Raw genomic sequence first — 25,218 nt, forward strand, 5'->3', positions numbered from 1 at the left:
TCTGGCATTATATGTTATTTATGGCTGAAGTTCCTTCTCCTTTCAGTTTTGATGGCTCAGTTCAGGTTAATTTGCTCATAAGAACATCTTGGCTGATATTGTGAGGTCCAAGCTACTGGTATAATAATAATAATAATAATAATAATAATAATAATAATAATAATAATAATAATAATAATGATAATAATTTATTAGATTTGTATGCCGCCCCTCTCCGAAGACTCGGGGCGGCTCACAACAGTAATAAAAAGCAGTATACCAATAGAACAAATCTAATAATAAAAAGATATATAAAACCCCAACAATTAAAAACCATACAGCACATACATACCAAACATAAAATATAAAAGCCTGGGGGGGATGTCTTAATTCCCCCATGCCTGGCGATATCATTATCACAACCTACAACAGTAATAGGTAGGCCCCATTACAGTCACAGGTCAAGGTTGCCTGCATATAAAACTGGGTAGCTGAGTTACTTAAACATGACAAAAATATAAATAAATAAAAGATTATGTATTGTATATACTCATATGGTCACATACCCATATATGTTATATGACACAGAGAAACAACACAGAATGGTCATTTAGATGCATTCCTTGTGTGTCCAGTAAAGCTATTCTATTCTATTCTATTCTATTCCACTCCACTCTATTCTACTCTTTGTGTGTCAAATCATGCTTGCTCAATAAAGAATATTCTCATCTCTTCTATTGTATTTTCTATTGTATTGTATTCTATTGTATTCTCTATTGTATTCTATTGTTTATTCCCTAACGTTCCTTCTATTCTATTCTATTCTATTCTATTCCATTCTCTATTGTATCCTGTTCTTTATTCCCTTCCCTTCCATTACATTTATTCTATTCCATTCTATTCCATTTAATTTAATTTAATTTAATTCCATTCTATTCTATTATTCCATTCCATTTGTGGTATGCATTAATATATGCTAAATACAGAAGTGCAGAACCTAGCAATTCCTTATGCATTGACTGAATGCGAGAACGAGCCACAGGCTACTTCCCTGCTGAAAATAGATTTTCTTAAAAGGGTAGTCCAATTTATTTTTACTGGATGCTTTCCAGAGGAGTGTGTTTGCTTCTCTCCCTTTTGACAGGACTTTTAATATATATATATATATATATTATATCCTGCGGTTTGCTTTTACCAGGAGACATCTGATAAAAATTCTTCTAAGAAGGATGGGAAAATTCGCTTCTGATGGGGAGGAGGTGGCTATGTTCATAAGCAGCTTCCTTCGAAGGGTTTAGTGGACAAACCAGACTGCCTGGAGGAGATAACACCATTTCAATGGCAGGGTAATTTTAGGCCATTGTTGAAGAGTCACGTGCACTAGGATAGGAGAGCAAAAAGAAAAAGAACACGCTATAAGAAAAGGCAAACAAAGAATGCAAATGGACGTTTGGTATTTTGAGCAAGGTGGCCTTTGGGTTACACAAAAGTATTTTGTGTGTTTTGGGCTACAAACAAGTATTTTGTGTGTTTTGGATTACACACAAGTACACTGCTCAAAAAAAAATAAAGGGAACACTCAAATAACACATCCTAGATCTGAATGAATGAAATATAATCACTGAATACTTTGTTCTGTACAAAGTTGAATGTGCACAACAGCATGAGAAATTGATTGTCAATCAGTGGATAGTTTGATTTCACAGATGTTTGATTTTATTTTATTTTTATTTTATTTTATTCATTTGTCCAATACACAAGTACATAGGAAGAAAATAGACATGTGATAATATAAAAAGGGTGAAAGTGAGCTTAGATGAGAGGATATATGACAGGAAGAGAATATATAAGATAGGTGAAAGAAAGGAAAGACAATTGGACAGGGGACGCCCCTCACTGGCCTCTTAGGAATCTGGAGAGGTCAATCGTGGAGAGTCTAAGGGAGAAATGTTGGGGGTTAGGGGTTGACACAATTGAGTCCGGTAATGAGTTCCACGCTTCGATAACTCGATTGTTGAAATCATATTTTTTACAGTCAAGTTTGGCGCGGTTTGTATTGAGTTTGAATTTGTTGTGTGCTCTTGTGTTGTTGCGGTTGAAGCTGAAGTAGTCATTGACTGGTAGGACATTGCAGCATAAGATCTTGTGGGCAATACTCAAATCATGTTTTAGACGCCGTAGTTCTAGGCTTTCTAGACCTAGGATTGTAAGTCTATTTTCGTAGGATATTCTGTTTCGAGTGGAGGAGTAAAGGGCTCTTCTGGTGAAATATCTTTGGACATTTTCAAGGGTGTTGATGTCTGAGATGTGGTATGTGTTCCAGACAGATGAGCAGTAGTCTAAGATGGGTCTGGCAAAAGTTTTGTAGGCTCTTGTGAGTAGTGTGAGATTGCCTGAGCAGAAGCTGCGTAGGATCAGGTTAACAACTCTAGAAGCTTTTTTGGCGATATTGTTGCAGTGGGCTTTAGTACTTAGGTCATTCGATATTAGTATTCCAAGGTCTTTTACAGAATGTGGGTTAGCAGTGAGAGGTTGTTTATTTAGTTCGTATGTGCGGTTAGGATTCTTTTTGCCAATGTGGAGGGTAGAGCATTTGTTGGTTGATATTTGAAGTTGCCAGGTGTTAGACCAGTCTGAGACAAAGTCCAGGTCTTTCTGGAGGGTGAGTGTGTTATCAGTGGTGTTGAAAAGTTTCACATCGTCGGCATTTATATTGTGTTGTTTAAGTGTTCCCTTTATTTTTTTTGAGCAGTGTATTTTGGGTTACACAAAAGTATTTTGCAGAATGACTGAGTGTTGGGGAGGCTTCTCTCCTGGCTGGATTTTTATTTTATTTTATTCATTTATTGCAGATTTTTATTGCGAATGATAAGAACTAGCTTAACCCTAAAGGCCATCAAAGGAAGTGGGTAGCTTGGAGTGCGAGAAAGCGAAATGGGTTGGAAACGGTTGGGATTATAAAATGAAAGTCAGAATTCTCGTGCCACCCCGGGGCCATTTTGCGATGCAAGAAACAGGGACGAAACCACCGGAGGAATGTTCTTCTCCTCGGAAATAAATTTTTCAGAGCCACTTGCCGTTCTGCCGAGAACTGGTGCTAAAAATGTTGAACGATTTCTCCGCCCGGCACTTCTTGAGAATATGAATGCTGATTTGTCACAAGTGATCTGTTTTAGCTGTGTGCTGGATTGGAAAATCGGGTTTGGGTGTTGTCTTCCGTAACTTATTTGTGGGTTTCTTGAAATGTTTGACTTAGAGCTCCTTCCCTCCTTCCTTCCCTCCCTCCCTCTCTCCTTCCTTCCTTCCCTCCCTTCTTCCCTCTCTCCCTCCCTCCTTCCTTCCCTCCCTCTCTCCCTCCTTCCCTCCCTCCCTCCCTTCTTCCCTCTCTCCCTCCCTCCGTCCCTCCCTCCCTCCTTCCTTCCTTCCCTCTCTCCCTCCTTCCCTCCCTCCCTCCTTCCTTCCTTCCGTCCCTCCTTCCCTCCCTCCCTTCTTCCCTCTCTCCCTCCCTCCCTCTCTCCCTCTCTCCCTCCTTCCTTCCCTCCCTCCCTCTCTCCCTCTCTCCCTCCCTCCCACCTTCCCTCCCTCCCTTCTTCCCTCTCTCCCTCCCTCCTTCCTTCCTTCCCTCTCTTCCTCCTTCCTTTCTTCCTTCCTTCCCTCCCTCCCACCTTCCCTCCCTCGCATGTGGGACAGGGGATCCTGGGTAGGCGCGGAGCAATGCTGGGGGGTAGGCGTGATCCTGGGGAATGTACTCTTTTTTTGCCACAGGGAGTAGGGTTTTTTTGCACCAAACAATAGCACACAGTACAGAGTAGAATAGAATAGAATTTTAATGGCCAAGTGTGATTGGACACACAAGGAATTTGTCTTTGGTGCCTGTGCTCTCAGTGTACATAAAAGAAAAAGATACATTTGTCAAGAATTGTTCTGCTGGGCTCTCTGATAGGAGCCTCCCGAAAATTCAAGGGTACAAATTTCAGACACACACACGTTTGAAAATTCAAAACAATGTTCTTTATCAAAAAGTCAAAATAAACTAAGCACTCTTTTTGTATTGCAAAGAGCACTCGTCCCAAAACAACCGGGTAGTCTGTACAGTTTCCCTTAAGCACTTAGTACTTAGCTAGCAGCTGTGAAGAAACTTGACACCCCTTCTTTTTCCAAGGAAGTGAGACACACACACACACACACACACACGTTGCTCTGCTTTGGTTTCAAAGGTGTGAAAAAGCAACAAAGTCCAGCAACACAAGATTCCTGACGAACTCCGATCAGATATTCTTCCACAACGGCCAAACCCACATGCTGCTATTTATAGCAGCAGCCCTAATTACTGGAGCCCCACCCAAACACAGGTGGCCTCTCTTATTTCCTGTAATATGTTCTTACTTGGTCTCTTCTACGCATAATTCTGCGCTTGCGTGGGTCATCATCTGAATCATCGGAAGATAAGGGGGATTGACTGCCTGGGCTGTGTGCCAAGCCCTCCTCTGCCAAGTCACTCCCACCTTCTTCTTAGTCTGAGGAAACTAAACTTTGAACTGATTCTGTCGGCAATAACACAGGCCTGTGACATGTTGAATATTCCCCTGCATCCACCTCCCCATTCCCTGGGGCAGGAGCTGTGCCAGAGCCAACCACAACAAGAATCCTGTGGTACAACACTTAATGATTGTCATAGGGGTCAAATAAGCAATGAAGAAACAATCAATATTAATAAAAAATCTTAGGATACAAGCAACAAGTTACAGTCATACAGTCTTAAGTGGGAGGAAAAGGATGATAGGAATGATGAGAAAAACTAGTAGAAATAGAAGTGCAGATTCAGTAAAAAGTCTGATAGAGTTGAGGGAATTATTTGTTTAGTAGAGTGATGGCGTTCATGAAAAAACTGTTCTTGTGTCTAGTTGTCTTGGTGTGCAGTGCTCTGTAGCGACGTTTTGAGGGTAGGAGTTGAAACAGTTTGTGTCCAGGATGTGAGGGGTCAGTAAATATTTTCACAGCCCTCTTTTTGACTCGTGCAGTATACAGGTCTTCAATGGAAGGCAGGTTGGCAGCAATTGTTTTTTCTGCAGTTCTGATTCTCCTCTGAAGTCTGTGTCGGTCCTATTGGGTTGCAGAACCAAACCAGACAGTTATAGAGGTACAGATGACAGACTCGATTCCTCCGTAGAACTGTATCAACAGCTCTTTGGGCAGTTAGAGCTTCCTGAGCTGGCGCAGAAAGAACATTCTTTGTTGTGCTTTTTTGATGATGTTTTTGATGTTAGGAGACATGACGTGCATATCACAAACCTTTAAGAGACATCATGGAAAATATTTAACAGGGATGATAAGAAAGGAGGAGAGTGATGGAGATAATGAGACAAACGTAAGTCTCCTGAAAGCTAAGATGATGAAATACAACTGAGCTTATGTAGCGCTTGGTTTTACTGTGGTGGGAGACAAGGAAAGACGTGGTATGTTTACTATGTCTAAAAGTGTTGGCAGCGAAAGCATGAAGCCAAATAAATTAAGGCGACACTTAAACACATTACACCCCAATCACGCTGATAAGCCGCTTGAGTTTTTTCAGCGAAAACCTGCTGAATATTGCAAACGGCAGAGAGTTTATTTATTTATTTATTTGTTGCATTTGTATGCCGCCCCTCTCCGTAGACTTGGGGCGGCTAACAACAGTAATAAAGACAACATATAACAATCCAATATTACAACAGTTAAAAACGCATTATATAAAAACCAATCATACATACAGACATACCATGCATAAAATTATAAAGGCCTAGGGGAAAAGGTATCTCAGTTCCCCCATGCCTGGCGGCAGAGGTGGGTTTTAAGAAGCTTACGAAAGGCAAGGAGGGTGCGGGCAATTCTAATCTCTGGGGGGAGTTGGTTCCAGAGGGCCGGGGCCGCCACAGAGAAGGCTCTTCCCCTGGATCCCGCCAAGCAACATTGTTTAGTTGACGGGACCAGGAGAAGACCCACTCTGTGGGACCTAACTGGTCGCTGGGATTCGTGCAGCAGAAGGCGGTCCCGGAGATAATCTGGTCTGGTGCCATGAAGGGCTTTATAGGTCATAAACAACACTTTCAATTGTGACCGGAAACTGATCGGCAACCAATGCAGACTGCGGAGTGTTGGTGTAACATGGGCATATTTGGGAAAGCCCATGATAGCTCTTGCAGCTGCATTCTGCACGATCTGAAGTTTCCGAACACTTTTCAAAGGTAGCCCCATGTAGAGAGCATTACAGTAGTCGAGCCTCGAGGTGATGGGGCAGGGGGCAAAGGTTTACTTCTTCCTAGGGGGTGCATAACACAAAATAATTGAGAAACACTGGGTTAGTTAGATGGAAACTTTTGGGCCGATCTAAATAAATGATCTGAGAACTGAGCCCTCAAACTGTTGGACTGTTTAATCCTCATTTTCATCAGCATCTTGTATTTTGGGCAAGACTTCCACTGTTTCTGTAGAGATTCTCAGTCCTCCAGGTCATGGTTGTCCCAAAGGTGCTTTTTCAGGAGGCAACTGGATTTGCTTGGGTTTTTTCCCCTTTAAAGTAGTGGTTCTCAACCTGAGAGTCGGGACCCCTTTGGAAGTCGAACAACTGTTTCACAGGTGCTGAACAAAGGATGACCTTGAATCCTCTGGAAAGAATTTGCTTAATCTTTCCTTCTCACACAATCACCCCTCTGCGATTCCCACAATACTATTCTACTTGTGGCAGGCCAAAGTCTCTAACTCAAAACGATGGCTTCAGCCTGACAGTATACATGGCATTGGGCCAGAATACATCCGGAACCGCCTTCTACCGCACGAATCCCAGCGGCTGATAAGGCCCCACAGAGTTGGCCTTCTCTGGGTCTCGTCGAGCAAACAATGTCGTTTGGCGGGCCCCAGGGGAAGAGCCTTCTCTGTGGCGGCCCCAGCCCTCTGGAAGCAACTCCCCCTGGAGATTAGAACGGCCCCCACCCTCCTTGTCTTTCGCAAATTACTCAAGGCCCACCTTTATCGCCAAGCATGGGGGAGTTAAGATATTCTTTCCCCCTAGGCCATTACAAGTTATGCATGGTATGTTTGTGTGTATGTTTGGTTTTACTATAATGGTTTTTAGTTGTTTTATTAATTGGATTGTTACATGCTGTTTCTTTTATCATTGTTGTTAGCCGCCCTGAGTCTGCAGAGAGGAGCTGCATACAAATCCAATAAATAATAATAATAATAATAATAATAATAATAATAATAAGTATCTGAAAGGGCAGATTCTGGGAGAAAAAATATGGAATCTTTATCTTCATAATCCATGGATTATAAGGATAGTTGATAAGAGGATTTCTCCCAGGAACGAAGTGACAATTTTATTAAGATTTGTTGTTGTTAAAGTTGTTAAGACAACAAAAGCTTGCTGGAGATAGACAAAAGGGGCTTTCTTGGCAGTCGATATTAAAATAAAACTTGCAAGTACGAAGCAGATAGACAGTTGTGTATCAAGTCAGAAAACCACTCTGTGCAAACAGATTGTTTCCTCAAGAGACTTCTGGCAAACATGCAAACAGAACTGAGCCACTCAATTTCGGCAAGCCCTAGACAATAAATTGCAGTCTTGTCTTATTTAATGAAAACACTTGTGGGAGTTTATCGTTATTCTAGCAAACATTGTGAACTGATGTTCTTAAATGGGACAAACCTGTTAGAAGTTGAAGCCCTCTTTGGTTGCATGTGAGCATTCTTGAAAGCGGAAATATGACCTGAACTAGCAAGTTAGGTGTGTGTATATATACAGTGTTCCCTCGATTTTCACGGGGGATGCATTCTGAGACTGCCCGCGAAAGTCGAATTTCCGCGAGGTAGAGATGCGGAAGTAAATACAGTAGTCCCTCACCTATCGCTGGTGTTACGTTCCAGACCCGGCCGCGATAGGTGAAATCCGCGATGGGAATTTATCGACTGATAGTACTTATTTAAGTATTTATATTGTAATTGTTTGGTAAGTTTCATTGTTTTAAGTGTTTATAAACCCTTCCCACACAGTATTTATTTTAGATACAGTATTTAAATACAGTATTTACAATTTTAGATATATATTGTTTTTAAAAAAACCTGCCGATCGAGTTCGGCAGGCTGTTTAAATCTGCCGATCGACTTCCTCAGAAACCCGCGATGAAGTGAAGCCGCAGTAGGTGAAGCGCGGTATAGCGAGGGACTACTGTACACTATTTTGGGCTATGAACAGTATCCCAAGCCTTTCCTTAACACTTTAAACCCCTAAATTACAATTTCCCATTCCCTTAGCAACCATTTAGATTATTACTCACCTTGTTAGAAACATAGAAACATAGAAGACTGACGGCAGAAAAAGACCTCATGGTCCATCTAGTCTGCCCTTATACTATTTTCTGTATTTTATCTTAGGATGGATCTATGTTTATCCTAGGCATGTTTAAATTCAGTTACTGTGGATTTACCTACCACGTCTGCTGGAAGTTTGTTCCAAGGATCTACTACTCTTTCAGTCAAATAATATTTTCTCATGTTGCTTTTGATCTTTCCCCCAACTAACTTCAGATTGTGTCCCCTTGTTCTTGTGTTCACTTTCCTATTAAAAACACTTCCCTCCTGGACCTTATTTAACCCTTTAACATATTTAAATGTTTCGATCATGTTCCCCCTTTTCCTTCTGTCCTCCAGACTCTACAGATTGAGTTCATTAAGTCTTTCCTGATACGTTTTATGCTTAAGACCTTCCACCATTCTTGTAGCCCGTCTTTGGACCCGTTCAATTTTGTCAATATCTTTTTGTAGGCGAGGTCTCCAGAACTGAACACAGTATTCCAAATGGGGTCTCACCAGCACTCTATATAGCGGGATCACAATCTCCCTCTTCCTGCTTGTTATACCTCTAGCTATGCAGCCAAGCATCCTACTTGCTTTCCCTACCGCCTGACTGCACTGTTCACCCATTTTGAGACTGTCAGAAATCACTACCCCTAAATCCTTTTCTTCTGAAGTTTTTGCTAACACAGAACTGCCAATACAGTGGAACCCCGACATAAGAGCTGCTCTACTTAAGAGCAACTCGAGATAAGAGCTGGAAGGGGAGAGATATTTTTGTTCTACTTACAAGCCCAAATTCGAGATACAAGCGCCAAGGAGCTGTCTCCTGAAGCCAAACGCTAACTTCCGCGTTCGGCTTCAGGAGACAGCTGCGAAGCGGCGCGCGTGTTTTAAAAGGTTGCAGCCGGCCTGGGGGGCTCGGGGGGGTGCTTGCAGCTTTCTTTCTTGCTCTTTTTCTTTCTCTCTTTTACCTTCCCTTCCTCTATTTCTTCTTTTCTTTCTCCTTCCCACCTTCTTCCCTCCCTCCCTCCCTTCACTCATTCCTCTCTTACTCTCCCCTTTCATAAGTTTCCTTGCTTCCTTCCTCTGTTCCTGTCCCTTCCCCCTTTCTTTCTTTCTTTCTTTCTTTCTTTCTTGCTCTTTTTCTTTCTCTCTTTTACCTTCCCTTCCTCTATTTCTTCTTTTCTTTCTCCTTCCCACCTTCTTCCCTCCCTCCCTCCCTTCACTCATTCCTCTCTTACTCTCCCCTTTCATAAGTTTCCTTGCTTCCTTCCTCTGTTCCTGTCCCTTCCCTCTTTCCTTCCTTCCTTCCCACCCTCCGTCCATTCATTCACCCATTCCTCTCTTGATCGCTTAAAGCCGGTCCCTGGTGCAAAAAGGGTTGGGGACCTCTGTCCTACAGGATTGGGTGGCAGAGAAGTTGAACATATGTAAATTTAAAAGTTTAAGAAAGTTTACAAGTTAAGTGAAAGAAACTTCATTATTCATTTATATGTACATGTACATTTCTTCATTAAAAACATGTCTTTCTGCATAATTTAGACTAACTTTGTGAGTTTTTTGAGGGTTGGAACCAATTAAAATTATTTACATTAATTCCTATGGAGAAAAGTCGTTCGAGATAAGAGCTGCTCGACTTAAGAGCCCAGGTCCGGAACGAATTAAACTCGTATCTCGAGGTACCACTGTACTTATATATATATGCTCACATGCAACGAAACAGGGCTTCAACCTCTAACAGGTCTGTCCTATTTAAGAACATCAGTCCACAATGTTTGCTAAAATAATGATAAATTCCCACAATTTATTTAATTCATTAAGTAAGACAAGACTGCAATTTATTGTCTAGTGCTTGCTGAGATTGAGTGGCTCAGTTCTAAATATATATATATACATTTAAAGGAGAACTGTTATAGGAATGGGCGGGGCCTAGTACCAAACCAAGAGCATAGAGATTCAATAACAAAGAAGGAACACAGTAAGTTCTCAACACTGCACCAGTGATGTTCAATCTTTGCAACTTTAGGACCTGTGGACTTCAATTCCCAGAATTCCCTAGCCAGCCTGGCTGGCTGTAAAATTCTGGGCTTTCTCAAACTTCCCAAACTTGGAAGGCTGCATTCAGATGCAAGATCATATGCTGCAACATCCTGCCTGTTGGCGACTACTTCAGCTTCAACCACAACAACACAAGAGCACACAACAGATTTAAACTTAATATTAACCGCTCCAAACGTGACTGTAAAAAATATGAGTTGTCGAAGCATGGAATTCATTACTGGACTCCATAGTGTCATCCCCAAACCCCCAACACTTTACCCTTAGATTATCCACGGTTGACCTATCCAGATTCCTAAGAGGTCAGTAAGGGGCGAGTACAAGTGCACTAGAGTGCCTTCCGTCCCTTGTCCTATTGCTCTCCTATATCTCCTATACCTTTCTTCTATTCCTATATCTCTTCTTCTGTTCTTTCATTGATATGTTCTATTACTATACCTTCTTTTCTATTCTTTCTTAGATATATTTTACTATGAGTATCTCCTCTATAACCTTCGTCATGTATTTTACTATGTGTATATAGATATATACCCACTAAAACCCTCATTGTGTATTGGACAAAATAAATAAATATATATATATATATAAAAAAGATGCTGAGACTATAGAGAGTCCAAAAATATGATAAGCTTTCTGAAAGGCTAAATCGTATAATGAACAATTGTAGGAGCTACAAATGTTTAGCCTATCAAAGAGAAGGATTGGTGAGATATAGCAAGTGATATAAATGAGGCTTTGTTTAGTTTTAGAATATACAAAGGTAGTTTGGTTTCATTGACTGCTGATATTTGGTGTGGATTTCACCTATGCATTGTTGCTTGACTGCTGAAGCAATATAAGATATTCTTTTTTATTTCTTCTTTCTAGTACCCAGTGATTGTGGAGTTGTTCCATGATGAAAAAGACTCTGCTTCAGCTACTCCTTCTGGAAAGAAAACTTCTTCCAAAATCAATATCCGCTCGGCCCGTCCAATCGTCAAAGCAGCCAATAAAGAACACAAGAAAACTGTGGGACACCAGGTACAAAGCAGTGTTTTTCAAAGGCAGTTTCTGTGTTTTCCGTTCAAGTTATGATGTTATCAATGAATAGCGTATTTTTCGGAGTATAGGACGCCCCCCCCCAAAAGAGTGTGGAAATGTCAGTGTATCTTATACAGTGCTCCCTTGAATTTCGCGGGGGATACGTTCCAAGACCGCCCGCGAAAGTCAAATTTCCGCGAAGTAGAGACCCTTCCTTCCTTCCTTCCTTCCTTCCTTCCTTCCTTCCTTCCTTCCTTCCTCCCACTCCCTCTTCCATTCCTGGTTTTACTTACCCCCAGAACCCGCAGTGGCAACGTGGGGGCAAGCTGGGGGCTTTGTTGAGCTCCTATGGTGGGGGCGGCACCACCGGTGCGCAGGGGAAGGGCAAGCTCAAGGCAAGAGGGATCCAGGCCAGGACTCAAAGCCAGGATTCCAGGCCGGTCAGCTGGGAGGTCGGACGCTACCACTAAGGGAAACGGTTTAGGTGGGTGGGGGAAGAAGAGGCGGCGGCGGCGGGCCGCAATAAGGCTTGGCTTCAAGTGGAGCAAACCAACGCTCCAAGAATTAAAGGGGAGGAATCGGGAGGCTGGGGCAGAAGCAGAGCTTTTATTTAAAGAAGCAGGACGGCTGGGGTGAAGGGGGATGGGAGGAGAGTTAAAACGCACAGTATTGTACATCGGGCGGCTGCGAAAAAACCCGCGGTGTTCAAAAAAACCACGGAGTATTTTTTTTCATTAATATTTTTTGAAAACCTATGGCATAGACTTTCGCGAAAGTTGGACCCGCGAGAGTCAAGGGAACACTGTATACCAAATACAGCCATTTTTGGCTTTCTGAAGCCCTCCCCCACATCCCATTTTTGCGAAAAATGAGTCCATTTTTCGTAAAAACAGGGCATGCAGAGGGTTTGGGAGGAGGCCTGCGGCTGTATAGGCATCCCGGATTTCTCTACCGGGATGGCGCACCGAATACCATAACCTGGACCCCATTACTGCTTATCCCGTTCCTCCACTTCCTGTAGAGTTACTTTTTTTCCCCTCTTTCAGTTTCACAATTCATTGCACCTATTAATGGAGACCCTGAATGCGACCACTCCCCATTATGTTCGGTGTATCAAGCCCAACGATGAGAAGCTGCCTTTCACGTAAGCATTGCTTTCTTTCTTTTTTTTAATATATATTTATTAAATTTTTCCATTTTTTTTACAAAAAGTACATAATCCTATTTACAGATGAATCTACATCATATATACATTCCTACCGACATTGTCTTCTAATTACTTTTAGATTTCTTGATATTTTATTTCGATGTTTCTTTTGAGTTTCTTTTTTTTTGTCCATTGGTACCATTTTGTCCAGGTTTCATAATAGTCCGATTCTTTTCGATTATTAAGTTCCATTGTCAATCTGTCCATCTCTGCACAGTCGTATATTTTCTTGATGATCTCATTGTCTTCAGGTATTTGCAGATTTTTCCAGTTCTGTGCAAATACAATCCTTGCAGCTGTTGTAATATGCAAACTGAAATATTTTACATTTTTAGAATAGGCACCTCTCATAATACCCTGTAGAAAAAACTCTGGCGTGTATTCTATTTTTGTATTTGTTATTTGACACAACCAATTATTGCTTTCTGATCAGACGGGAAATTTTTGCAGGTAGCTGAGAGACAAAGGTCAAAGAGATTGTGAAACACTTGTCACGAAAACAGTTAATAATAATAATAATAATTTATTAGATTTGTAGGCCGCCCCTCTCCGAAGACTCGGGGCGGCTCACAGCAACAATACAACAATGTCACAATGTGTTCTGTCAGGCCCTCTGGTAGAATCCTCCCAAAAATTCACAGGTACAAATGTCAGACACACACAAGTTTGAAAATTCAAAACAATGTTCTTTATAATGAAAATTCACTTAAACCAAGCCCTCTTTTGGTATAGCAAAGAGCACTCGTCTCCAAACAAACTGGTAATTTGTACAAGTCCCTTATCAGTTCTGTGATACTTAGCTTGCAGCTGTGAGGCAATTCACAGTCCTTCTTCTTTCACAAAGTGAAACACACTTTGCTCTGGTTTAGTTTCCAAGCAGGGAAAAATCAGCACACAAAAAGTCAAAGTCAGCAAAGCAGTCACGAAACACAATGATCAGATAATCCTCCACAATGGCCAAACCCACAGTCTGCTATTTATAGCAGCCTCACTAATTACCACAGCCCCACCCAACCACAGGTGGCTTCATTTTCTTTGATAATAATCTCTCAGTTGTTGCCTATGCATCGCTCTCCGCATGCGTGGCTATATCATTAACTCTTGTTCTGAATCCAAGGAGGAGCTAGATAATTGATCTCCTTCTGAGCTGTCTGCCACACTCTCCTCCTCCCTGTCACTCATGTCTTCTTGGTCAGAGGAGCCTTCATCAGCAGATTCCACCGGGGGCAAAACAGGCCTGCAGCATGTGGATGTCTCCCCCACATCCACAGTCCTTGGGGCAGGAGCTGGGTCAGAGCTAACCACAACACAATGGAAACAAATCTAATATTAAACATCATTTAAAAACCCATCATTTAAAAAACCATGCAACACACACATACCATACATAAAATGTAAAAGCCTGGGGGAGGTGTTTCAGTTCCCCCATGCCTGACAATACAGGTGATACATCTGGCTGAGGAATTCTAGGAGTTGAAGTCCAAATATCTTAATAATCATAATCATAATAATAATAATAATAATAATAATAATAATAATAATAATAATAATTTATTAGATTTGTATGCCGCCCTTCTCCGAAGACTCGGGGCGGCTCACAACAATAATAAAAACAATGTTACAGTGGAACAAATCTAATATTTAAAGAGAAAAAACATATAAAACCCCATTATTTAAAACCAAACAACACATACATGCCAAATATAAAATATAAAAGCCTGGGGGAGGTGTCTCAGTTCCCCCATGCCTGGCGATATAGGTGGGTCTTGAGTAATTTACGAAAGACAAGGAGGGTGGGGGCAGTTCTAATCTCCGGGGGGAGTTGAATCCAGAGGGCCGGGGCCGCCACAGAGAAGGCTCTTCCCCTGGGTCCCGCCAAACGACATTGTTTAGTCGACGGGACCCGGAGAAGGCCAACTCTGTGGGACCTTATCGGCCACTGGGGTTCGTGCGGTAGAAGGCGGTCCCGGAGGTATTCTGGTCCACGTCACTCCCACCTTCCTCGTCCGAGGAAACTAAACTCTGAACTACTCTGTCGGCAATAACACAGGCCTATGACATGTTGAAGTTTCCCCTGCATCCACCTTCACGTTCCCTGGGGCAGGAGCTGGGCCAGAGCCAACCACAACAGTTTTGGGAGAGGAAAATAGGGGGGGAAATCTGCTTACCAAATATTCATCTGGCTAACATCCTTAGTCTGGTCAGCTTCAGTACATTATTTTATCCCCTGGTTAAGTCTTTAAAAAAAACCTTATTCAGAGAGAGTAACAATGAAAGAGCTTGCAAGCCAATAAGGGCTGGGAAAATCATTAGCACCTGGTTAGGGATGGAAAAAAACATTCGGAGCAAATAGAGCAGTGAAAAAATCCCTGCAAAGACTTAGGACGTGGAAAACATTCTTGATAGAGGGTAACAATGAAAGAGCTTGCAAGCGGGTAAGAGCTGGGAACATCGTTAGCCCCTAGTTGGGTCTGGAAAGAAACATTTGAAGCAAGTTAGAGCAATGAAAAAAAACCTTGCAATGATTTAGGGCTTGGAAAACATTCTTCGCCAAGAGTAACAGTGAAAGAACCTGCAAAGTAAGAGCTGGGAAGATGCTTAGTACCTAGTTAGGGCTGGGGGGAAAAAGGTTCGAAAAAAGCTACATTCAGAATATAAGACACCTGAATTTTCAACCTCTTTTAGGGAGGAAAAGGGTGCATCTTATACTCTGAAAAATACGGTATGTATTTGCCTTCATTCACAAGGAAAAGGATATGAAATCATAGCATTGGGAAGAACCATGGAAGCCACCTAATACAATTTAATTAATTCCTTGTGTTGTGCTGGAAACCAAGAGCGTTCTCAACAGAAGTTGAATTTCAACGTTGGTTGAAGTTCTCCATCAAAAGGAAAAGAAAAAATGAGCCTTCCAGGCAATCGATTTTATTGTCCAAATGCTTATCAACCCCCTTCAGTCTCCTTGATCTCATTTGATCCGATCCTGTTCTTTTTAGAGCAATAAGGAATTAATCTTTGTCCTCATCCACCCGATAGCCATTTACAGATTTTGAAGGCAGCATTTCAATTTTCTTGTCTCATGTAGTGACATTTCCTAGTCCCTGTTTACGATGATTCGAACTGGGGGGGGGGGGATGTGATACCCTTTGCTCCCTGTAAAAGCATGTTCCTGAACAATTGCTTTTGTGTTTCTTTTAATAAAGCTATATAAAATAATAATAACTGCTGTGTTTGAAGTGCCAGGCGGCTGTCCTTTTCGAGCGACAGCAGTATCTCGGAACAGACCTCTTTTGTTCAATTGCTTTGCGAAGCTGCATAGTGACAGATGTGTACACTCAAAGGAAATTTGCTGAAATGTTATTTGTGCAATTGAACCCTAGGAACACGCATGCATAGATTTGGAATAACGCATGACATGTTTGCTCTTGTGTATTTACATTTTTGATACACTGGAATCATAGTTCCCTCTAAGCTGAGCAGTGAGCAATCGCTCACTTAAAAATCATCATCAACTCAGAGTTTTCCAAACCTGCCCAGAAGCCGAGAGGGAAAGAGTGAGAGGGAAGGAGAGAGAGAGGAAGAGAGGAAGAGAGAGAAACAGATAGAAAAAAGAGAGGAAGGAAAAGAGAAAGAAAAAGAATGGGAGTAAGGAAGAGAGAAAGAAAATCAAAATCTAGTTTGAAACTAGCTCAACTATTTAAGTGGCATTTTGATATTGATAGAGTTGCCCTATTATGAGCTCACTGTTATAGACACACAGTACAGTATTTTATTTTGAAATTCTCTGAGGCAAAACAGGGTGGGTTTTTTATTTGTTTGTTTATTTGTTTATTTGTTTGTTTATTTGTTTGTTTATTTGTTTGTTTATTTGTTTGTTTATTTGTTTATTTGTTTATTTGTTTATTTGTTTATTTGTTTATTTGTTTATTTGCTTATTTGCTTATTTGCTTATTTGTTTATTTGTTTATTTGTTATTTCTGTGCCGCCCAGTCCCGAAGGGACTGCCGCTCAGACACTATACTTTTCCGCCCCCCCCCCCAAAAAAAATAAATTAGAGGGAACACTGACTGCAATGGCAAGTTTCATTTACCTAATTTTCTTTTTATTGACTTCGATTTTGAGGGACATATGCTAGCTACGCAGTACCGTAGCTTTAAATTTTAGAAGGAACTGATCCTCACAAAGCAAATCTGACTGTTTACTTGTGTCAGAAGCACCACAATGAATGGAATTATTATTGTTATTATTATTTATTGGATTTGTATGCTGCCCCTCTCCACAGACTCGGGGCGGCTAACAACAGCAGTAAAACAGTACAACAAAATCCAATACTAAAAAACAGTTAAAAACACATTATATAAAAACCAGTCATACATACAGACATACCATGCATAAAATTGTAAAGGCCTAGGGGGAAAGGGTATCTCAGTTCCCCCATGCCTGGTGGCAGAGGTGGGTTTTAAGCAGCTTACGAAAGGCAAGGAGGGTGGGGGCAATTCTAATCTCTGGGGGGAGTTGGTTCCAGAGGGTCGGGGCTGCCACAGAGAAGGCTCTTCCTCTGGGTCCCACCAAGCGACATTGTTTGGTTGACGGGACCCGTGGAAGACCCACTCTGTGGGACCTAACTGGTCGCTGGGATTCGTGCAGCAGAAGGCGGTCCCTGAGATAATCTGGTCCGGTGCCATGAAAGGCTTTATAGGTCATAGCCAACACTTTGAATTGTGACCGGAAACTGATCGGCAACCAATGCAGACTGCGGAGTGTTGGTGTAACATGGGCATATCTTGGGAAGCCCATGATTGCTCTCGCAGCTGCATTCTGCATGATCTGAAGCATAAAATCTATCAGGAAAGACTTATTGAACTCAATCTGTATAGTCTGGAGGACAGAAGGAAAAGGGGACATGATTGAAACATTTAAATATGTTAAAGGGTTAAATAAGGTTCGGGAGGGAAGTGTTTTTAATAGGAAAGTGAACATAAGAACAAGGGGACACAATCTGAAGTTAGTTGGGGGAAAGATCAAAAGCAACGTGAGAAAATATTATTTTACTGAAAGAGTAGTAGATCCTTGGAACAAACTTCCAGCAGACGTGGTTGGTAAATCCACAGTAACTGAATTTAAACATGCCTGGGATAAACATATATCCATTGTAAGATAAAATACAGGAAATAGTATAAGGGCAGACTAGATGGACCATGAGGTCTTTTTTTGCCGTCAGTCTTCTATGTTTCTATGTTTCTATGTTTCTATGTACAGCCATGTTCATGAGTTACTCAATTGTATCTTAACAGCTTCGACCCAAAGAGAGCGGTACAACAACTAAGAGCTTGTGGCGTGTTAGAGACCATCCGTATCAGCGCAGCGGGCTACCCATCCAGGTGACTTTCACTTTGAAATAATTGTATATTTCTCTTTTTTCCCCCTCTAATAACAATCACGCTTTAAAACAATGCAGAAGACAAAGACTGAGAAATGTCAAGTCTAGAGCAGGGGGCTCCAACTTTAGCAACTTTATGACTTGTGAACTTCAACTCCCAGAATTCCTCAGGCAGTATGGCTGCCTGAGGAATCCTGGGAGTTGAAGTCCATAAGTCATAAAGTTCCCAAGATTGGAGACCCTACTCTTGAGGCATAACAGGGAAATGTTTAAGAGTGCATTTAAAAAGAATCTGAGCTTTTCCCCGTGAAATCTGAACTTTTTAGCAGAAACTTAGAACTCCTTAACTGCTGTAGTTGCTTCCCCATGTAAAGCTCAATCCTGGTCATTCCACACACACACACACACACCAATCTTGTTTTCTCCTGCATGAAAAGCTACAGGGTTTAAGTATCTATTGAGAAACATTCAAAATGGTTTGCATGCAATCCTAATCCATTTTGTAGTGGTGTACGGTTTCCTGCCTAAGCAGGGGATGGGACTAGAAGACCTTCAACATCCCTTCCAACTCTGTCTATTCTATTCTATTCTATTCTGTTGTTAGTTTACTTTTTGGGGTGTAGTAAGATGTCCTCAATTTGTAGGCTATTTTTCTCCCTTTAAATGGGTTTGCCTGTTGAACTGAGAACACAACACACAATATTTATTTTATTTTATTTTATTTTATTATTTATTTTATTTTATTTTATTTATTTATTTATTTATTTATTTATTTAGTTAGTTAGTTAGTTAGTTAGTTAGTTAGTTAGTTAGTTAGTTAGTTAGTCCAATACAAATTGAAAGTTAAGGAGAATAAAAACGTGTAGTAGTAAATATCAGGGAAAGGATAGAAGAAGAGATATGAGAATAGAATACATCAATGAAGAGTAGAGGAAGGATATATGGATGGGAGAAAAGATAGATTAAAATATAGGAGAGACAATTGGACAGGGGACGGAAGGCACACTAGTGCACTTATGCTCGCCCCTTACTGACCTCTAAGGAATCTGGAGAAGTCAACCGTGGAAAGTCTAAGGGAAAAATGTTGGGGGTTGACACCATGGAGTCTGGTAATGAGTTCCACGCTTCAACAACTTGATTGCTAAAGTCGTATTTTTTACAGTCAGGTTTGGAGCAGTTGATATTAAGTTTGAACCTGTTGCGTGCTCTTGTGTTATTGCGGTTGAAGCTGAAGTAGTTGTTGACAGGGAGGATGTTGCAGCATATGATCTTGTGGGCAATACTCAAATCGTGTTTTAGGTGCCGTAGTTCTAGGCTTTCTAGGCCCAGGATTGTTAGTCTATTTTCGTAGGGTATTCTGTTTCGAGTGGAGGAGTGAAGGGCTCTTCTGGTGAAATATCTTTGGACATTTTCAAGGGTGTTGATATCTGAGATGTGGTATGGGTTCCAGACAGATGAGCAGTAGTCTAGGATGGGTCTGGCAAAAGTTTTGTAGGCTCTTGTGAGTAGTGTGAGATTGCCTGAGCAGAAGCTGCATAGGATCAGGTTAACAACTCTATAAGCTTTTTTGGCGATATTGTTGCAGTGGATATTCTATTCTATTCTATTCTATTGTTAGTTTACTTTTTGGGGTGTAGTAGAATGTCCTCAATTTGTAGGCCATTTTTCTCCCTTTAAATGGGGTTGCCTGTTGAACTGAGAACACAACACACTATATTATGGTGAACTTGGCAGACATTCAGGAATATGGCCTGAATTTTCTGCAATATAACACAATTCCTTTGCAACCGTTAAGCAGTGTCTCAGTGTGCTGGTCAGTGTAATTTTAAAAATATCATTTTTTTCCCCACAGCATTGATTCTTTCCAAAAATAAATACCATCCTTCTTTGCTGGCATATAAAATCACATTTGGAGCAGAGAGAGCTATTTCAGAGATAAATCTTGACCTTTGTGTTGTGATATAGATAGAATAAACTGACCATAGGTCAAACACCAGAGAGAATCTGAGCCATAAATTGAGCAGTCAGCCAAATTAGCTTCCTCGATATAACACGTTCTACATCAATTTTTCAAACTGTTTTAAGTTATTCTGAATATTTTGCTGTGCTTCCTTAGGGAAAAACATTGATGGAGAGATGGTGTGGATTTGTATGTGTGGGATAAAAGGAACAAAAATAAATGTTAGAGTTTGTCCAAGTTTACACGTTCCTTTTTTTTTTTGAATTTTTTAAAATTAATTTAAAATATATATACATATACACATTTACACAACATAACAATGAAATTTTTTAAAAAAATGATACAATACAAAACAAAACATATACAAACCTAAGTAATAGCAATTATAATAATAATAATAGTTGATTAATTATTTAGGTACAATTAGCAATGTTGACTATTACAATAAACAAACAACATATTATATATCATTTGTATTCTCTTGTGAGGGGGAAAAATAAACAGTCTTTTCTGATATCAAATTATTTTTTGGTGAAAGATGCAATCGGTATATACTGTTATTTCTTTTGGTTATCAATGTCTTTTTTAATTGTTATTTTCTTAGCCTCTTTCGTACACTCTTATTTGATTAATTTAATTTCATACAATTTTTTTTAATAAACACTGTATATACGTATATCATATTTAATCTATTATATCAAAAAAGAGGGGGAAAGTATTGCTATTGTTGTATTTTAATTTGAACTTTTATTTCTTCTTTTAAACCAATCATAAAAATAGTTCCATGTTTTATAGTAATCGGAGTCTTCCTTATTCTTTAATTTAAGGGTTAAAGCATCAGATTCTGCACAGTCCAAATTTTTTTTAAGTATTAGTGCATCTTCAGGAGGATTGGGTTGCTTCCAGCATTGGGCTATTGCCATTCTAGTTGCGGTCAATATATGTACTATTAAGTAGTATTTGTTTTTATCTATTTTTTTATCTATAATTCCAAGAAGGAACGCTTCAGGTCTTCTGTTTACTTTAGTTTGTAACATATCCGTTATCCAATTTTGTATTTTGATCCAGAGATTTTTAATTATTGGGTAGGTCCACCAAATATGATAATAAGTCCCCATATTTTACTTGCATCTCCAACACTGTGGAACAAAAATAAATGTGAGAGTTTGTACAAGTTTACACATTCCAAGGGTTTATCTGAGATAAAGATATGGTACAGGCATTCCTCAACCTGAAACCTTAACTGGGACCAGGATTTCTGGAGGAATCACGTAGCCATATCCAATCGTTCAATGAGTTTTTTAGGCATTTTGTAAGGAAAACACATGGTCATAAATCTAAATCCACTCTCCCAGATAAATGGGAAACCAGCAGAAAATGTTGCAAAGTTCAGTCATGTGATCCCGGGACATGGCCCTCTGGTCATAATGCAAAGTGTTTGGCAAGGGCCCGAAATGCAGTCGATTGACTGCGGTTCAGTGCAAGCTAGAATCTATAAAGCAAGCTATGTATCAAGATAATATTCGAACAGCTGACAGAGAGGGGGATCGTGGCTCCGTTGGTTGTGGAGGAAACTGAGGAAGGAAAAAGTCAGGCTGGGCAGAGCAGGGGAGAGGTCGAACAAGGGAGAGGGGGTTCAAAGAGGGGGTTCAGAGAGGTAAAACAAAGGAGAGGGGGTTCAGATGAAAACCAAGGCCCACCCCTCCTCATCATAGGGTACACAGGGAAGAACACAGAAGAGAGCAACATGCGTTGCGTGGCTTACAAGAAAGGAAAGCCCCCTGATCCTTTTCACAAGGCACACCTGGGGATGGAGTTTAAAGGAGAGGCAGTTGTGACAGAGAGGGGGATCGTGGCTCTGTTGTGGAGGAAACTGGGGAGAGCAGGGGAGAGGTCGAACAAGGGAGAGGGGATTCAAAGAGGGGGTTCAGAGAGGTAAAACAAAGGAGAGGGGGTTCAGATGAAAACCAAGGCCCACCCCTCCTCATCCTAGGGTACACAAGGAAGAACACAGAAGAGAGCAACATGCGTTGCGTGGCTTACAAGAAAGGAAAGCCCCCTGATCCTTTTCACAAGGCACACCTGGGGATGGAGTTTAAAGGAGAGGCAGTTGTGACAGAGAGGGGGATCATGGCTCTGTTGTGGAGGAAACTGGGGAGAGCAGGGGAGAGGTCGAACAAGGGAGAGGGGATTCAAAGAGGGGGTTCAGAGAGGTAAAACAAAGGAGAGGGGGTTCAGATGAAAACCAAGGCCCACCCCTCCTCATCCTTGAGTACACAGGGAAGAACACAGAAGAGAGCAACATGTGTTGCGTGGCTTAGGAGGAAGGAAAGGCCCCCGATCCTTTTCACAAGGCACACCTGGGGATGGAGTTTAAAGGAGAGGCAGTTGTGAGGGGCGTTTGTTAGATAGTGTTGAGAGTTTTGACCTGGCATTCATCCTGACTGTTTGAATTATTATCTTGCCCTGCTGGAGTATTGTAATAATTCTGCTTACAGAGTTTGGACTGTAGTCTCTGTAGCCAGAAGCTGCTGCACGTTTGTGGGAGAGTTTTTCTCCAGGCTGGAGAGCAAATGCAACATTTGGGGCAAAGTTGGTGCCAATAAAGGGACTCATACCAGTTTCCCAGCTGTGTTGCCTTTGTGCCACATCCTGGTTCGTCACACTATCCTTTGTTCATACCTTATGTCAGGGGTGGGCAATTATGGCCCCTTTATGACCTATGGACTTCAATTCCCAGAATTCCTGAGCCAGCCATGGCTCAGGAATTCTGGGAGTTGAAGTCCACAGGTCATAAAAGGATCATAGTTACCCAACCCTGCCTTATATAATGGCTGTTTGTCTCTCTCCTTGTCAAAGTAGGCTGGTTTCCATCTGTCCATAGATTTTACAAACTCGTCTGATTTGCTAACATGTCACCAAGCATGCACAGAATAGTGTTATACACACAAAGTATGTAAATTAAATCCAATTTACAATTTGTTCTTGTTGTTTTGGAATGTAGTCATCAGCATACCCCTCAGTTAAAATATGGCTCTTGGCTCAGAAATTGTGAAAACTAAAAGACCGGTTCATATGAGTTCAAAGTCCTCCATGCATGGTCCACCAGACATCTCCAGACAGAACAGAGAAGTGTTTTTTTCTTTGATACCTTCAGTAGGGAATTCTAGATAACGTTGTATCAAGCAGTATACAGTGGTCCCTCGATTTTCGCGGGTTCAAACTTCACGAAACGTCTATACCACGGTTTTTCAAAAATATTACCGGTAATTAAAAAATACTTTGCGTTTTTCCCCCTATACCACGGTTTTTCCTGCCCGATGACGTCATATGTCATCGCCAAACTTTCGTCCACTTTTAATAAATATTTTTTAAATAAACTTTAATAAATAAACATGGTGAGTAATAATCTAAATGGTTTCTAAGGGAATGGGAAATTGTAATTTAGGGGTTTAAAGTGTTAAGGGAAGGCTTGGGATACTGTTCATAGCCAAAAATAGTGTATTTACTTCCGCATCTCTACTTTGCGGAAATTCGACTTTCGCGGGCGGTCTCGGAACGCATCCCCCACGAAAGTTGAGGGAACACTGTATAGACCAATGATGGTGATGAACCTTTTTTTTTGCTTGGGTGCCAAAAGAGTGCACGCACATGCCCATAAAAATATTGCAATGCTCTCCCCCCTGCACATGTACACACAATGCCCATGCATTGCACCATGAGCCGGGGTGGCGCAGTGGGTAGAGTGCAGTACTGCAGGCCACTAAAGCTAGATCTGCAGGTCAGCGGTTCAAATCTCATCACCGGCTCAAGGTTGACTCAGCCTTCCATCCTTCTGAGGGTATTCTGTTACGAGTGGAGGAGTGGAGGGCTCTTCTAGTAAAGTATCTCTGGACATTTTCTAGGGTGTTTATGTCCGAAATGTGGTGCGGCTTCCAGACAGATGAGCCTAATAGAAAGCTATTAATCATCTTTCTTCTACCGTAAACCTTTTACGGTAAAGTCCACCAGATCTTGCTAGGAAATTCCCTCCTTCCTCGGTTAATTTGGGGAGTTGTTTAACAGATTTCCATTCTCAAAGCAATGGGAAGACCTTTATATAATATTTATGGTCACCTGTCAGAATAATAGAGGGAATTTACTAGTTTAAACTTGACAGCTTGTAAGAAGGATACCTTCAGCGTAACGATCAGGGCGGCCGTTTTAGACTTGCAAGATCTGAGCCAATTTGCTTCGGAGGGAGACTGCCCTGTAGCCTTCCATCACTCCTGACTGTCAGCAGAATTCCTTAATGAAGCACTACCTGCAGCGTGCCATTTTTCTCGGCAGAGATTGACGGCTTGTGCGCGCAGGCATGAAAAGCTGGCGTTTCAGGGTCCTTGTGATTTGGCATGGCTGCCACTGTGCTATCTCGGTGCCGGGTGGAATTTTTCCTGTACTGTCTCCTTTTTCTTCCAATTTTTTTAAAAAATTAATTTTTATTTTAAAAATTAAAATTGGGGCAACTGATTTGTCCTTCCGTTCCTGAAATTCTTATTTAATCCCCGAAAAAATGCCTTTGAATGGATCCACCCGTGTTGTCCACTCATCCTTGATTTGAATCTACACCCAGCAGATATTTTTAGAGCCAGAACAGGTATTAATTTGTTTGTTTGTTTGTTTGTTTGTTTGTGTATGTATATGTATATGTATATGTATATGTATATGTATATGTATATGTATATATATATATATATATATATACCGAAGAGTGAGCCAGCGCATGGCAGAACATATGAATGCAGTCAAGAAACAGGAGAAGACCTCCTCCCTTGTCCAGCACATTAAAAGAACAGGGCACGAAATTGACTTTGAAAAAACTAAATTACTCCACAAAACAGAGAATTTATATAAAAGAATCTCTCTAGAAGCTATTGAAATTGAAAAAAGATCTTTTTGTTTAAATAAACGGGATGATACCTCACGTCTGCCAGAGATTTGGAAACCAGCCTTAAACAAAATAAAAACTTCATTATAATCAATATGTCAATCCTTTAATTATTATGATTTTAGAATTTTATATTTGGAAATCAGACTTAAACAAAACACTTCATAATCTTCATACCATTCCTTCTATAACCATGATTACACCAACCAATCAGATCACGGAAGCATAGTCACCCAATCTATTTGCTACATTCAAAGCAAATCTCCACCCCCACACTACATGCTAAGAAGGAATGTCAGTTGCTAATATTCATTTGCAAAAACACAGAGATTGGAACTCCAGCCTGATGATGGTAA

General features: G+C 41.0%; 1 protein-coding gene across 5 annotated transcripts in view; it reads left to right on the plus strand.

Annotated features, from left to right (window-relative positions):
• The window catches only part of MYO5B (myosin VB), a 345,830-nt gene that overhangs the window by 188,067 nt on the left and 132,545 nt on the right, over window positions 1–25,218 (plus strand). For all 5 annotated transcript variants that reach the window (XM_070743570.1, XM_070743569.1, XM_070743567.1 and 2 more), the window contains exons 15-17: window positions 11,236–11,388; window positions 12,435–12,532; window positions 17,890–17,976. In XM_070743570.1, coding sequence (XP_070599671.1) covers window positions 11,236–11,388; window positions 12,435–12,532; window positions 17,890–17,976 — 338 coding nt within the window. The remainder of the gene's footprint in view (window positions 1–11,235; window positions 11,389–12,434; window positions 12,533–17,889; window positions 17,977–25,218) is intronic.

The sequence above is a fragment of the Erythrolamprus reginae genome, chromosome 2 (genome assembly GCF_031021105.1).
Source record: "Erythrolamprus reginae isolate rEryReg1 chromosome 2, rEryReg1.hap1, whole genome shotgun sequence".
Taxonomy (NCBI): Eukaryota; Metazoa; Chordata; class Lepidosauria; order Squamata; family Dipsadidae; genus Erythrolamprus; species Erythrolamprus reginae.